Source organism: Ornithorhynchus anatinus, chromosome X3, assembly GCF_004115215.2.
Source record: "Ornithorhynchus anatinus isolate Pmale09 chromosome X3, mOrnAna1.pri.v4, whole genome shotgun sequence".
Lineage (NCBI taxonomy): Eukaryota > Metazoa > Chordata > Mammalia > Monotremata > Ornithorhynchidae > Ornithorhynchus > Ornithorhynchus anatinus.
In genome coordinates this window covers 21,294,874-21,309,679 of record NC_041751.1, presented here as the reverse complement: position 1 = coordinate 21,309,679, position 14,806 = coordinate 21,294,874, and the positions used below count along the sequence as shown (strand labels likewise).

The 14,806-nt window shown below is 47.6% G+C and overlaps 1 protein-coding gene across 3 annotated transcripts in view; it reads left to right on the top strand.

The window, feature by feature from the left end:
* Nucleotides 1-8,936: 8,936 nt before the first annotated feature.
* Nucleotides 8,937-14,806, top strand: part of F13A1 (coagulation factor XIII A chain) — a 144,801-nt gene continuing 138,931 nt past the window's right edge. The window contains exons 1-2 of one of the 3 annotated variants that reach the window (XM_029054049.2): nucleotides 8,937-9,001; nucleotides 9,762-9,995. In XM_029054049.2, coding sequence (XP_028909882.1) covers nucleotides 9,839-9,995 — 157 coding nt within the window. In that variant the 5' untranslated portion in view covers nucleotides 8,937-9,001; nucleotides 9,762-9,838. Of the gene's footprint in view, nucleotides 9,002-9,474; nucleotides 9,604-9,761; nucleotides 9,996-14,806 lie in introns of those variants that run through there. The other 2 variants (XM_029054051.2, XM_029054050.2) reach the window with 2 other exon arrangements.

Genomic DNA, 14,806 nt, shown 5'->3' with positions numbered 1-14,806 from the left:
TTTCCACTAAGCTAGGGAACTTCTCAAACTATGTGCCAAACACCATGTCAAACTTTGTACTGTGTGCTGGGGTAGATACAGTGCAATCAGATCAGACACAATCCCTGTCTCACACAGTGCTTGCAAGTCTTAAGGGAAGGGAGAGTAAGAATTTAATGTCCATTTTACAGGTGAAGGAAGTGAAGTACAGAGAAGTTAAATGATCACCCCAGGTAGGGCTGGTGTTTGTTAAGTGCTTACTTTGTATATACCAAGCACTGTACTAAACACTGGGTAGAGATAAGCTAATCAGGTTGGCCATAATCCCCATCTCACATGGGGCTCATTGAAGACCCCTCTAAAAAGGCAGTTGTCAATGATTAGTTAATCTGGAAAGACCCAGCAAGCGCTGTCCCACTGGGCCTTAACTACTCAATATCTGTAGCCAGTGGGATAAAGGAATGAGAGTACACAGATTGAGTTTGCTGATGACATAGAATAGGGCAGCACTATGAGCATTTGGGAAGGTGCAAATGAAATTCGAAATGACCTTGATAATTTAGAAAAGTGATCCTACAAATAGTGAAATTATATAGAGGCAAGTGTAAGGCATGCTTAAAGGGACTGCGCTAGTTTGGCTCTCCTCAGCCCAGAGAACCCCCAAGGATCACCCCAGCTACTGGCTAGCTATCCATCCCCCATGCCACAGGAAAGTCAATCAAGAGGGAGTGAACCCCATTCACAGACAGCTGACATCCATTCTTAGGGAAGATGCAGTGAATAAAAAAGTTCTGCTAACTGGAGCAGTCACCAGCAAAAATTTATATCTCCCTTTAAAGAAAAAAAGAAAGAAAAAGATGGTCTGTAGAACGCTACTCTTCTTGGACTTGAAGGCCCAGGACTCCAGCTGCTGCTTTACCTGGTTCTCCCTATTGTCACTGTCGATACCAAACTTCAGGGAAACTCTCCAGAGGCCTCCGCCAACATCTGAATGGGCTCTGAGGGCCCTTCGCCATTTCATTCATTCATTCATTCATTCATTCATTCAGTTGTATTAATTGAACATTGACTGTGTGCAGAGCACTGTACTAAATGTTTGGGAAAGTACAATACAACAATACACAGACACGTCCCCTCCCCACAACAAACTTACAGTCTAGAGGAGGGAGACAGACATCAATACAAATAAATAAATGACAGATATGTACATAAGTGCTGTGGGGCTGGGAATGGGGAAGAAGAAAGGGAGCAAGCCTGGGCGACGCAGAAGGGAGTGAGAGAAAGTCGGGGGGCTTAGTCTGGGAAGGCCTCTTGGAGGAGATGCTCCTTCAGTGAGACTTTGAAGGTGGGGTGGGAGAGTAATTGCCTGTTGGATTCGAGGAGGGAGGGCATTCCAGGACAGTGGAAGGAAGGATGTGGGCCAGGGGTCAGCAGCAAGACAGATGAAACAGAGGCACAGTGAGAAGGTTAACACTAGAGGAACGAAGAGTGCCGGCTGGGTCATAGAAGGAGAGTAGTGAGGTGAGGTAGGAAGGGGCAAGTTGGTGGACTGCTTTAAAGCCGATGGTGAGGACTTTTTTTTTGATATGGAGGTGGATAGGCAGCCCCTGGAGATTTTTGAGGAGAGGGGTGACATGCCCTCAACGGTTTTGTAGAAAGATAATCTGGGTAGCGGAGTGAAGTACGGACTGGAGTGGGGAGAAACAGGAGATTGTGAGCCTCTTGATTCTATTTATTGCCATTTTTCTTGTCTGTCTGTCTCCCTCGATTAGACTGTGAGCCCGTCAAAGGGCAGGAACTGTCTCTATCTGTTACTGATTTGTACATTTCAAGCATTTAGTACAGTGCTCTGCACATAGTAAGCGCTCAATAAATACTATTGAATGAATGAGGCTGGGAGGTCAGCAAGGAGTCTGATGCAGTAATCCAGGTGGGATAGGATGAGCGACTGTATTAATGTGGTAGTAATTAGGATGGAGAGAAAAAGGCAGATTTTAGTGTGGTTTTGAAGGTGGGACCCATAGAATTTAGTGACGAATTGAATCCAGAACTGTCAAAGAGAAGCAGCATGGCCTGGTGGATAGGGCACGTGCCTGGGAGTCAAAAGGACCCGAGTTCTAATCCCTTGTGAGCCCCACGTGGGCCGGGGACTGTGTCCGACCTGATTTTTCTTGTAACCACCCCCGTGCCAAGAACAGGGCCTGGTGCGGGGTAAGCACTTAACAAATGCCACAAAAACAAAACTAAACAAAGCAAAAAAACCCTGTCCAGCCTCTCTCTTCCTCTTTCCACCATTTCGGGAAGGAAATTGCCTGCTTGGTTTTGACAGGATCCCAGTCACTGGGGACGGGAAGGGAGATACGGGAACTCCAGTCACTGAATGTTTTTCTCTTTCCTGCAGAAGTTGTCTGAAGGTCCCCACTGCCCTTCGAATTTTCCTTCTTTGGGCCTCCTTTTCCAAAGAGGAATCACTGGGATGTGCCAAAAGCTACTTCACACCCAGCAATCAATTTTATTTGGCTACATTCTTGCCAGGTCATTGTCTTTTAATACTAATAATTTGCCTGTTAATATTAACAACAATAACTATAATAATAATACTAACAATAATTGTGGTATTTGCTAAACCTTACTGTGTGCCAAGCACTGCACTATGTTCAAGATAATCATCTTGGACACAGTTCCTGTTCCACATAGGACTCATGGTTTAAAGGGCAGGGAGAACAGGTATTTGATCCCTCTTTTACAGGAGAAGAAACTGAGGACTAGAGAAAATAAATCGCTAGGTCACCCAGCAGACAAGGGGCAAAATTGGGATTGGAACCCAGGTTTCCTGAGTCAGGCATTGAAGAGCAGGAGAGCAGGCATTGAATTCCCATTTCACAGCTGAAGAAACTGAGACACAGAGAGGTCAAGTTACCTGTCCATTGTCAAACACCAGGCAAATGGCAGAGCTGGGATTTTCTAGTCCCCTGAGTCCCAGGCCCTTGCTCTTCCACTAGGCCATAGACATGACTCACTCCAACCTTCTTAGTGGCATCTTTTTTCCCTTTTTTTCTACCCCCTTTTCCCTTTCTTTTCTGCCGCATTCCTCTTCCCAATCCTCGGATCTCTAGCATAGTGGATTAGCAAATTATAATGGAAGAATATACCTGGATAAAGTGGTAACGTCCTGTAAGAGGTGGCAGAAGGTCAACCGATGAAAGCTAATCCCCTCTAGACTGTAAGCTTGTTGTGGGCAGGGAATGTGTCTACCAATTCTGCTGTATTGTACTAAGTGCTAATTATTGTATTGTATTGTACTAAGTGCTAAGTGCTGTATTGTACTGTATTGTGCTAAGTGCTTAGCACAGTGCTCTGCACCAACTGAGAGCTCAGTGAATACCATTGATTTATCGATTTATTGATGGATAGTCAATCACCCCAATTGTCTAACAAAAACATAGCTCTACAGTCATGGAAAAGTGTCTGGTTTTTCTTTTTTATGGTATTTGTTAGGCGTTTACTATGCGTCAAAGACTGTTCTAAGAGCTGGGGTAGATACAAATTAATCAAATTGGTCACGGGCCCTGTCCCACATGGGCCTCCCAGTCTATGTAGGAGGGAGACTAGGTATTGAATTACCATTGTACAGTTCAGGAAGCTGAGGCACAGAGGAGTCAAATGACTTGCCAAATGTCTCCCAGCAGACAAGTGGTAGTGCCAGGATTAGAACCCAGGTCCTCTGACTCCCAGGCCACTGCTCTTTCCACTAGACTACACTGCTTCCCTAGCAGGGAGGGGTACCCCAAACAATGTATCTGCTAGTTCCTTTCTTCCACTGCAGTTAGAATCAATATCCTTCTGAGCACTACTTGGCCAGACCAAAGACAGACAGCCATGACCCTCCTCGTTGACCACCCTGCCTCTTGCATCTCCCCACTGCAGTCCATACTTCACTACTGCACAGATCATTTTTCTAAAAACCACACCTCCCAATTTCTCAAAAGCCTCCAGTCGTTGCCCCTCCACCGCCATCATACGGAGACTCCTTCCCCTTGGCTTTAAGGCACTCTATCACTTCTCCCCCTCCTACCTTAGCTACGTGATCTCCTGCTACAAACCAGGATGTTCATTTCCCTCCCCTAATACCAGCCTACTCACTGTTCCTTGATTCTGTCTTCCACCCTGCCACCGACCCCTCATCCGTATCCTCCCTCTGGCCTGGAACTTCATATGTGACAGACCACCACTCTGTCCCACTCCGAAGACCGCTAAAATCATATCTCCTCCAAGAGGCCTTCCTGTCTAAGCCCTCACTTCCTCCATGTTCACTCCCTTCTGAAATGCCTGTGGCTTGGGTCTGTACTTCTTAAACACATCAATAATCACCCCACCCACAGCCCAACAACGTTATCATATCCTCTACTCTGCTCCTTCCCCTATCTATAGTTCATTTTAATGTCTGTCTCCCCATCTAGTTTGTAAGCTTCTTGTAGGCGGGGATCATGTCTATCATCTCTGGGTTTTGTGGAGGTTTTTTAATGATATTTGTTAAATGTTTACTAAGCGCCAGGCACGGCACTAAGCACTGGAGTGGATGCAAGATAATTGGGTTGGATACAGTCCCTGTCCCACATGGGGCTCACAGTCTTAATCCCCGTTTTATTCATTCAAGTGTATTTATTGAACGCTTACCGTGTCCAGAGCACTGTACTCTGCTCTTGGGAGAGTACAATATAACAGTAAACAGACACGTTCCCTGCCCACACTGAGCTTACAGATGAGGTAACTGATGCACAGATAAGTAACTTATCCAAGATCACACAGAGGGAATTAGAACCCAGGACCTCCGATTCCCAGGCCCATGCTCTTTCCACTAGGCCATGCTGCTTCTCAATACAAATCTGATGTATCGTACTCTCCCAAGCACCCAATACAGTGCTCTGCATGCTGGAATACCATTGATTAATAGCCATGTAGCAAATGGGCAATTATCTACTGTCATGGCACAGATTTTCTAAAGCTGCTATAAATAGTCTCTATTCATTTTCTACAGGCCAGGATCTCGAAATTGGGTTATCTGACTCTTTACCATATTTCTGGGAGGACGGTAATTAGTCAAATGCTGTAAAGTCCCTCTTTCTCACGATCTCATTATCCTGTATGTACTCCAGCACCTTGACACACAAAAAGGCTGAACAAATACCTCAATTCTTATTATAGAAAAATGAGGTAGGCAGATTTAATTCATTCCCCTTCCCAACATCAAAGCCTAACTTGGTGACCGTGTGTACTTGGCAGAGTGCAGCATCCCTGCCCCTCTCCTGCTCACTGCTCCCCATGCCACCGGGGGAGACACGATGACGAGCAGGGAAGACAGTGCACGAGGGGCTCTGCCCGAGCCACCGGCCCTAGAATCAAGCCCTTCACACAGAATATCGGTCCTGAAATCTCAGGACCGCAGCTCGTCTGTCTTTCCCAATGAGAGACTCGGTCATCATTGCTGTGAGAGTCATTATTGCTGTGAGACCTAGATCTACCTCAGCATGGGTGGGGAATGTAAAGAGGGTGGGTGACAGTTGGATACTGTCCAATACTCTTTTATACAAACGTACTGTTCATACTGTCACTCATCCTATCCCGACTGGATTACTGCATCAGCATCCTTTCTGATCTCCCATCCTCCTGTCTCTCCACGCTTCAGTCTATACTTCATTTTGCTGCCGGATCATCTTTTTATGGAAACGCTCTGGGCACGTCACTCCCCTCCTCAAAAATCTCCAGAGGTTGCCTATCAACCTCCGTATCAAGCAAAAACTCCTCACTATTGGCTTTAAAGCTCTCCATCCCTTTCTCTCCTTCTACATCCCAGCCCGCATACTCCACTTCTCTGGTGCTAACTTTCTCACTGTGCCTCATTCTCGCCTGTACCGCCATCCACCCCTGGCCCACATCCTACCTGCCTTCCTCCATGCGGTAAAAACTCTTTGATCAACTTTTGATCACAAGATCATCTGCCTTGTCTCTTTCCCATGCCGCTGCTGCCCAGCACAGATGAATCCACTTTGGCACAACCATACTCCCCCCGGAACCCAAAGACTTTGGTTTCCCGGAAGGCTGCCCGGCGGGTCATGGGAATAACGCCGCCGGATCGCGAGTCGGCATCGTTTATGGTCGGAACTACGACGGTATCTTATTATCTTAAAACCTCCGACTTTTGTTCTTGATTAATGAAAACATTCTTGGCAAATGATTTCACTCTCTGGTCCATAGCGCTGATCGAAGAATTTCACCTCTACCACCCAATATGAATGCTCCTGGCCATCCCTATTAATCGTAGACCCAGTTCCTGAAAACCAAAAAAATAGGGACCAGGATCCTATTGCATCATTCGTACCTGGAGTATCCAGGGGACCGGGCCTGCTTTGAACACTCTAATTTTGACCAGGCCACTTACTTTATGGAGCAAATTGAAAACATGAGGCGTGATCTCCCAAAAAATCTCCCCTGCTCCTCTACAATCCCTTCTTCCCCTTCTTCAACTCTCCCATCTTTCCGAGCAGTATCTAGAGAGGAGATCACTTGCCTTCCCTCAAAATCCAGCCCCTCCACCTGTACATCTGACCCCATCCTGTCGCACCTGTTCAGAACACTTACTCATCCCTTCTTCTCTGCTCACCATCTTCAACTGTTTGATCTCCCATGGCTGTTTGCTTACTGCTTTCAGAGAAGCTCTTGTCTCTCTTACCCTAAAAAAAACCCCTTTGACCCCATAGCTCCCTTCAGATATCTCCCCAACTCCCTTCTACAATTCCTCTCCAAACTCTTTGGGCAAGTTGTCTACTGTCTCCAGTTCCTCTCCTCTGATTCTCTCTTTGACCCCCTCCGATCTGGCTACCGTCCCCTTTACTCCACAGAATTGCCCTCTCAAAAGTCACAAGTGATCTCTTTCTTGCCAAATACAAAAACCTCTGCTCTATTCTAATCCTCCTCGACCTCTCTGCTGCTTCTGACACCGTCGACCACCCCGTTCTCTCTCTCTTGGAAACACTATCCACCCTTGGCTTCACTGACACTGTCCTCTCCTGGTTCTTCTCCTGTCACTCTGGCCACTCATTCTCAGTCTCTTTCTCAGGCTCTTTCTCTGCCCCCCACCCCATAACTATGGGTGTCCCTCAAGGTTCAGTTCTGGGTTCTCTTCTATTCTTATCGACACCCACTCCCTTGGAGAACTCATTCTCTATGAGGATGATTCCCAAATCTACATCTACATTTCCTTCTGCCTTCAGGACATCTCTAATTGAATGTCCTGTAGTCACCTCAAAACTTGACATGTCTAAAACAGAACTCCTCTTCTCATCTAACCCGTGTCCTTCCCTTGACTTTCCCATCATCATAGATGGCACCACTGTTCTTCTCATCTCACAAATCCATAACCTTGGCATTATCCTTGATTACTGTCTCTCATTTAACTCACATCTTCCATCTGTCTCTAAACCCTCTTGGTTCAACCATGACAGCATCGCTAAAACTTGCCCTTTCCTCTCCATCCAAACTACTAACGCTCTAATCCAAGAATCCCGCCTATCCTGCGCTAATTACTCTATCGGCCTCCTTCCTGACCTTCTCCCTCCTGTATCTCCCCACTCCAGTTCATATTTCACTCTCCTTCCCAGATCATTTTTCTACAAAAACGTCCCCACTCCTCAAGAACCTCCAGCCGTTTCCCATCCACCTCCGCATCAAAGAGAAACTTCTCACCGTTGGCTTTAAAGCACTCAATCACCTTGCCCCTCCTAAATTACCTCAGTGCTCTCCTACTGTAACCCAGTCCTCTGACTCTGCCTCTCTAATGCCAACTTACTCATTGTACAATAATTGCCGCTGATTGATTGATTAATGTCTGTCTCCCCCCTCTAGACTGTAAGCTCATTATGAGCAGGGAACGAGTCTGCTAATTCTGCTGTACTGTCCTCTCCCAAGCACGTAGTCCAGTGCTCTGCACACAGTAAACACTCAATGAATATGATTGACTGATTGATTGATGGATATTCCACCACCAGAGGGATTACTGGGAGAATGTGGCATTGTGAAGGTGGAGTCTGCAAGTACCTATGTAGGCTGATTAACTTTTGAAAAGACTGGATGGAAAGTCACCAAGCTTCAAGGAGGGCCTGGGATGGGGGCACTGGGACATGGGAGGAGGCAGCAGTTTCACTGGAAATCTAACAGGAAATGGAAGCTGGCAGTGGTTTCGCACAACTGGAGGCCTCTGAACTGGGAGTCCCAAGATGCATGCCCGTCCCACATATGTGCAGAAATCTGGAAAATGTGTGACATTCAGGTGTGATACCCACCACGGGATGCTCACCAATAAAGGCAGCAGGGGCTGGGGGGGACTGGTGTACCCCTGCCCCATCTACAACCTGATGGCCAAGACCGAGTCCTACCCTCACCGCAGTGAGAGCTTCCTACTCCTAGACACCCCGGTTGGTGTCGAACACTGCAGAACAAGGCTTCGGATGAGAAAACCAGCCCTGCCTGCCCCGATGAGAGCTGGGTAAGGAGCAGAGCGTCATGGGAGCCCAGGAAAGCAGCTGTAGGAAAACGAACCCGGGCATTTGCACCCTCCAAACCAGAGGCAGTGGGAGACCCAGTCCCCTGAAATCCAAGAGGCAGTGGGAAACCTCTGATCAGAGGAAGCAGAAGGGGTTGGTGAGTAAAAGCTATGTTCAATAAATACAATTCAATGTACAACAATTACAATTGTTGTAATCTCTGCGACATAGAGGGGAGGGAGCAAGAGATGGAAAGAACTTGGCTGTGACTTTTGCTATGGGAGGGAGGGAGGGAGGAAGGGAGGGAGGGAGGGAGGGAGGAAGGGAGGGAGGGACAAAGGAAGGGTGGGAAAGGGGAAGGGGTGGGGGATGTCCTGAAAGTTATTTAAGCGCCCCCAACTTTCTTCTCATTTTCCTCTTCTCCTGGTGTGCCTGGGGAAGACCTCCAAGAGAGAAAGAAAGAGAAAGCATCTGAGTAGCAGGTAAAAAGCTTCCCTCCCACCCCCACCCCCTGCAGCTGCTTGGAGGGAATATCAAGAAAAGAGCCTCTGCCTGCCTGGGACCCAGCAGCAACAGCATCTGGCGGGCCAGATGTTGAACTCTTTGCACTCCCCCCTTTTTTTCTTGTGGTATTTGTTAACCACTTACTATGTACCAATCGCTGGGGTAGATACAACCTAATCAGGTTGGACATAGTCCCTGTCCCAAATAGGGCTCACAATCTTAATCTTTTCTTCTCTTCTCCTCGACCCCTCCCACCCCACCAGGGATGGGTTCTCCGTGCCCCTGCTGTCGTGACCTTTTTATACGGGGTGAAAGACTCAGCCGTCTTTTCCTACACTTCCTTCTTCTTGCACCAGAGCCTCTCTTCCCCTGCCTCCCCAGCCCCTGTTTCCGGTCCCTTTCTCCTGCCCCGCACAACTGCTGCCGCATCTCCTTTCTGGAGGCTGGGCAGGGTTTGCAGCCCCTGCATCTCAAACTGGGAATTCTTCGCTTTTCCAAACACCTACTGATATGACAACGACGATGATGACTGCTTCTGTGTGTGCTGGCCAAACTAAAATACCTTCCGGGCCTTAGGCAGGTATACTATGTCGCTAAATGACATCTGCCGCCCCCTCTCAGAGTTTATTGTCATGAAACTATAAAGGGCTCTTGGCAAACTGAAGGTGCACAATATTATTGATATTAACAATTTTCTATAATTCTCTCTCCCTTAACCCCTCCCCACTTTTCCCCCAGCCTCCCTTTCTCCTTCTCTTTGTCTCCATCTCTTTCACTCCAGCTTCCAGTCATCTCCATTCAAGGTCGAGGTCAAGATGGCTGAAGTCGCCGAGGCAGACAGGAAGAAGGAGCGAGCTCGCTCTGCTTTGGGAGGGAGGATGGCGGTGCCTCCCAACAACTCCAATGCAGAAGAAGATGAACGCCCAACCATGGAGCTCACTAGCCTGGTGCCCAGAGGGGTTAACATGCAAGGTAAAGACTGGACACTTGACTGCCCAGTGAGGAACAGATGTTAGAATGCCCAGGCACCCCTAGCAAGGGCTCCTTCTTGACTCATGCTTGCCTATAAGTTGCTTTTTCAAAGAAAAGCTTTGCAGATTTTGTTCATTCAAAGATTCCCTCTTCAAATTCCCCTGGCAGGCTCATCAGGTTGCCACTTGGTGTGAATAGCAGCACTGGTGTAAGGTGTCGGACATTGACTTTGCTGGCGATTGAAGCCTTTTACTTTTCTTCTGAACAGGAGCAGCATGATGAGAAAAGAGTATAAATAAATAGTTTCCCACCATCCCTCTTTTCACCTTACCCACAACCTCCAGGGATCGTCCCTCCGGTCCTGTATCAATGACACTGGTTATTCTGTGCTTTGGATCCATTGACGGCACTGAAAACTTTAGACCCATTTATTTCAGCTGCTGAAAAACCAAAGCAGCCACAGTTCCGGTCGTGCCCGGGCGGGACTTGAGTTGCCATTGATTGTATTGCTCAATGTGGTTTGTGGTAGTTTTCACGAAGAGACAAACATTTATCTTTCTGTGGTGGGTCAAGATGTTTCCCTCTACCTTCGGTGGGGCATTGTGGTAGGATGAGCTCACCACAGTCAGTAAAAGCAGACCGAGAAGGCTTAACTCTTTCAAACAGGATCGGAGCAGCGTGGCCGAGCAGTGGCTGGAGGGAGAACAGTGCGGGGGGACCCAGCGTGGCATATGGCTATTAATGGCTTGTTGTGCTCTGGAGTACGATGAAATGATAATCGATGATCAATAATATTTATCGAGTGTTTATTGTATGCAGAGCTCTTTTCTAAGTGCTTGAGAATCAGTACACGTGGTCCCTGCCCTCAAGAAGCTTACCATCCACTGGGCAACTCACTCACTCTCTTATCCCTTGGTCTGCCTTGTTCCATTAACCCACAGCCCTGGATCGGTCTGCCGCAGAGAGCTGCTGGCAGAAATCTAAGTATCAGGTTGACTTTGTTCATTTCAAGTTTATCCTTGCCTACTTTAACTCTGCCCTCTCTTCTGCCTGGCAAGACCATCCTCCACCCTTATTGACACCCATGCCCGTCACCCTGGCCAGGTGTTCTAGACATTGAATTCCCTCCTCAAGCCCCCCCGTTCCCCTTCCTCCCCTCTAGCTTGCCCCAGTGACCTGGCCACCTACTTTATTAAGAAAATTGACACATCAGATGTGAACTCCTTAAAATCACCTTTGACCCTCCTCAGTCCCTCCCCCTTCCGGCCCCCTCTTCAACTTTCCCATCCTTCCCAGCAGTATCTCTAGAGGAAATCTCCAACCTCACCTCCAAAGGTACTCCCTCCACCCGGGCATCCGACCCCATTCCATCACACCTTATCAAAACTCTCTTCCCCTCCCTTCTTCCTTCCCTAATGGCCATCTCCAACTCTTCGCTCTCCAGTGGCTTCTTCCTCGCTGCTTTCAAACATGCCTATGTTTCCCCATCCTAAAGCCCTCCCTTGACTCCATGGGTTCCTCTCCCATCGCCCCCATCTCCATCCTACCATTCCTCTCCAAACTCCTTGAGTCTACACCCGCTGTCTCAAATTTTTCTCCTCCAATTCTCTCCTTGACCCCCTCCAATCTGGCTTTCGTCCCTTCACTCCACAGAAACTCCTCTCTGAAAGGTCACCAAAGATCTCCTTCTTGCCAAATCCAATGACCTCTACTCCATCCTAATCCTCCTCGACCACTCACTTGCCATCCCCTTATCCTGGAAACATTATCCAACATTGGCTTCACTAACTCTGTCCTCTCCTGGTTCTCCTCTTACCACTCTGGCAGTTCATTCTCAGTCTCTTTCGCGGATTCCTCCTTTGCCTCCCACCCCCTAACTGTGGGGGTCCTCAAGGTGCAGTGCTCGGTCCCCATCTATTCTCCATCTACATCCACTCGCTTGGAGAACACATTCTCTCCCATGGCTTCAACTACCACCTCTATGTAGATGATACCCAAATCTACAACTCCAGCCCTGATCTCTCACCCTCTCTCCAGTCTCACATTTCCTCCTACCATCAAGATATCTCTACTTGGATGTCCTTCCTCACCTTCAAGTCCAAAACAGAACTCCTTATCTTCCCACCCAAAACCTGTCCTCCCCCTGACTTTCTCATCACTGTAGACGGCACCACCCTCCTTCCTGTCTCACAGGCCTGTAACCTTGGCGTTATCCTTGACTCCTCTGTCATTCAACCCATATATTCAATCCATCACTGAATCCTTTCAGTCCCACCGTCACAGCATAGCTAAAATCCACCCTTTCCTCACCATTCAAACTGCTACCATGCTATATAATCACTAATCCTATCCCTCCTGGATTACTGTATCAGCCTCCTTGCTGACCTCCCAGCCTCCTGTCTCTCCCCACTCCAGTCCATACTTCACTCTGCTGCGGGGAACATTTTCTACAAAAACCTTCAGGACGTATTTTCCCACTCCTTGAAAAACTCCAGTGGTTGCCCATCCCCTCCACATCAAAAAAAACCCTCCTCGCCATTGCTTTAAAGCACTCAATCACCTTGCCCCCTCCTACCTCACCTCACTTCTCTCCTTCTTCAACCCAGCCTGCACAATTCACTCCTCTAATCTTCTCACTGTGCCTTGATCTTGTCTATCTTGCCACCAAACCATAGCCCACGTCCCGCCTCTAGCCTGGAACGCCCTCCCTCCTCAAATCCGACAGACGATTACTCTTCCCCGCCTTCAAAGCCTTATTCAAGCGCTTAGTACAGTGCTCTGCACACCGTAAGTGCTCACTAAATACGATTGAATGAATTGAAGGCACATCTCCTCCAAGAAGCCTTCCCAGATTAAACCCCCTCTTTCCTCATCTCCCATTCCCTTCTGTGTCACCCTGACCTGCTCCCTTTGGTCGTTTCCCTTCCCAGCCCCACCTCACTCATGTACATATCCCAGATCTGCCACTTGCCAGCTGCGTGACTGTGAGCAAGTCACTTCACTTCTCTGTGCCTCAGCTACTTCATCTGTAAAAAAGGGATTAAGACTGTGAGCCTCACGTGGGACAACTTGTTTACCCTGTATCCACCCCAGTGCTTAGAACAGTGCTCTGCACATAGTAAGCGCTTAACAAAAACCAACATTATTATTATTATATCTGTACTCTATTGGGCTGGCAGTGTGGCTCAGTGGAAAGAGCACGGTTTGGGGAGTCAGAGGTCATGGGTTCGAATCCCTGCTCTGCCACTTGGCAGATATGTGACTATGGGCAAGTCACTTAATTTATCTGTGCCTCCGTTACCTCATCTGTAAAATGGAGATGAAGACTGTGAGCCTCACGTGGGACAACCTGATTACTCTGTATCTACCCCAGCACTTAGAACAGTGCTCTGCACATAGTAAGTTCTTAACAAATACCATCATTATTATTATTATTTATTTGTATTGCTGTCTGACTCTCCCCCCCCACCTCCTACTCTCTAGACTGTAAACTCGTGGGCAGGGAATGTGTCTGTTTGTTGTTGTAACTCTCCCAACCACTGAGTACAGTGCTTTGCACACAGTAAGCACCCAATAAATACTATTGAATGAATGAATGGGAGAGATAGAAATAAAAGTAAGACCTTGGTAAGAGGAAGCAAGAGAACATAAAGATATGAACATGACCGCTGTGGAGGAAGGGGGATGAGTGACTAAGTGCTTAGATGATGAGGAAGTGCAGAAGTAACAGTAGGTTGGAAATAGAGTAGACGAGAGATTCAACAGGGAAGACCTCCTGGAGGAGATGTGATTTCAAAGGACCTTGGAGATGGGGAGAGTTGTGGTCTGCTAGATGGGAAAGAGAAGGGAATTCCAGGATAAAGGGAAGGTATGAGTAAAGGATTACCAGCGCAAGAGATGAGAATGAACCAGACTGGGTAAGATGAGAATGAGGCAGAGTGGCTTGAGAAGAGTGAAGCTTAAGAGCTGGGGTGTACACTTAGTAAGTGAGGATAATTGGAAGAGAGAGAGTTGGTTGAGTACCTTAAAGCCAATGGGCAGGGGATTTTGCTTAATATGGAGAGGAATGGGCAACGAATGGAGGTTTTTGGAGGAGTAGGGTGATATGTACTGAATAATGCTTTAGAAAAATGACGTGTGCAGCCGAGTGATGTATGGACTGGAGAAGGGAGAGGCTGGAGGCTGGGAGATCAGAAGCGAGGCTGATAAATCAATCAATCAATGATATTTATTGAGTGCTTACGCTGGAAGAGCTCTGTATTAAGCCCTGTGGGAGGACTAGCCAACAGGCTTGGTAGACATGCTGGTGCAATACAGTTGGTAGGCTGATGCACTAGTTGAGTGTCTGGACTACTTAGGGGCAATTTGAATAGAGAGAAAGTGTTGTATTCTGGAAATGTAGTGGAAGAACCATAAGGATTTGACAAGCAAGGATGTAGGGCCTGAAAAAGAGAGATTTCAAGAGATTTCATCCTCTAAGAGATGGTGAGGATAGTGATGTTCTTAACTGAGATGGGAAATTTTGGTGGAGGGGGGCATACTGGGAGGAAGATATTGATAATAATGATATCCGTTAAGTACTTACTATGTGCCAAGCACTGTAGTAAATTCTGGGATGATGTAGTGCATGCAGACGATCCCTGCCTCACAATGGCTTCACAGTCTAGGAGGGAACAGGAAGTGAATCCCATTTTATAGATGAGAAAACTGAGGCACAGGGAAGTTAGGTGTCTTGCCCGAGGTCACACAGCAGGCAAGTAGCAGAGCCTGGATTAGAACCCAGGTCCGACTCCCATATCTGTGCTCTTTCT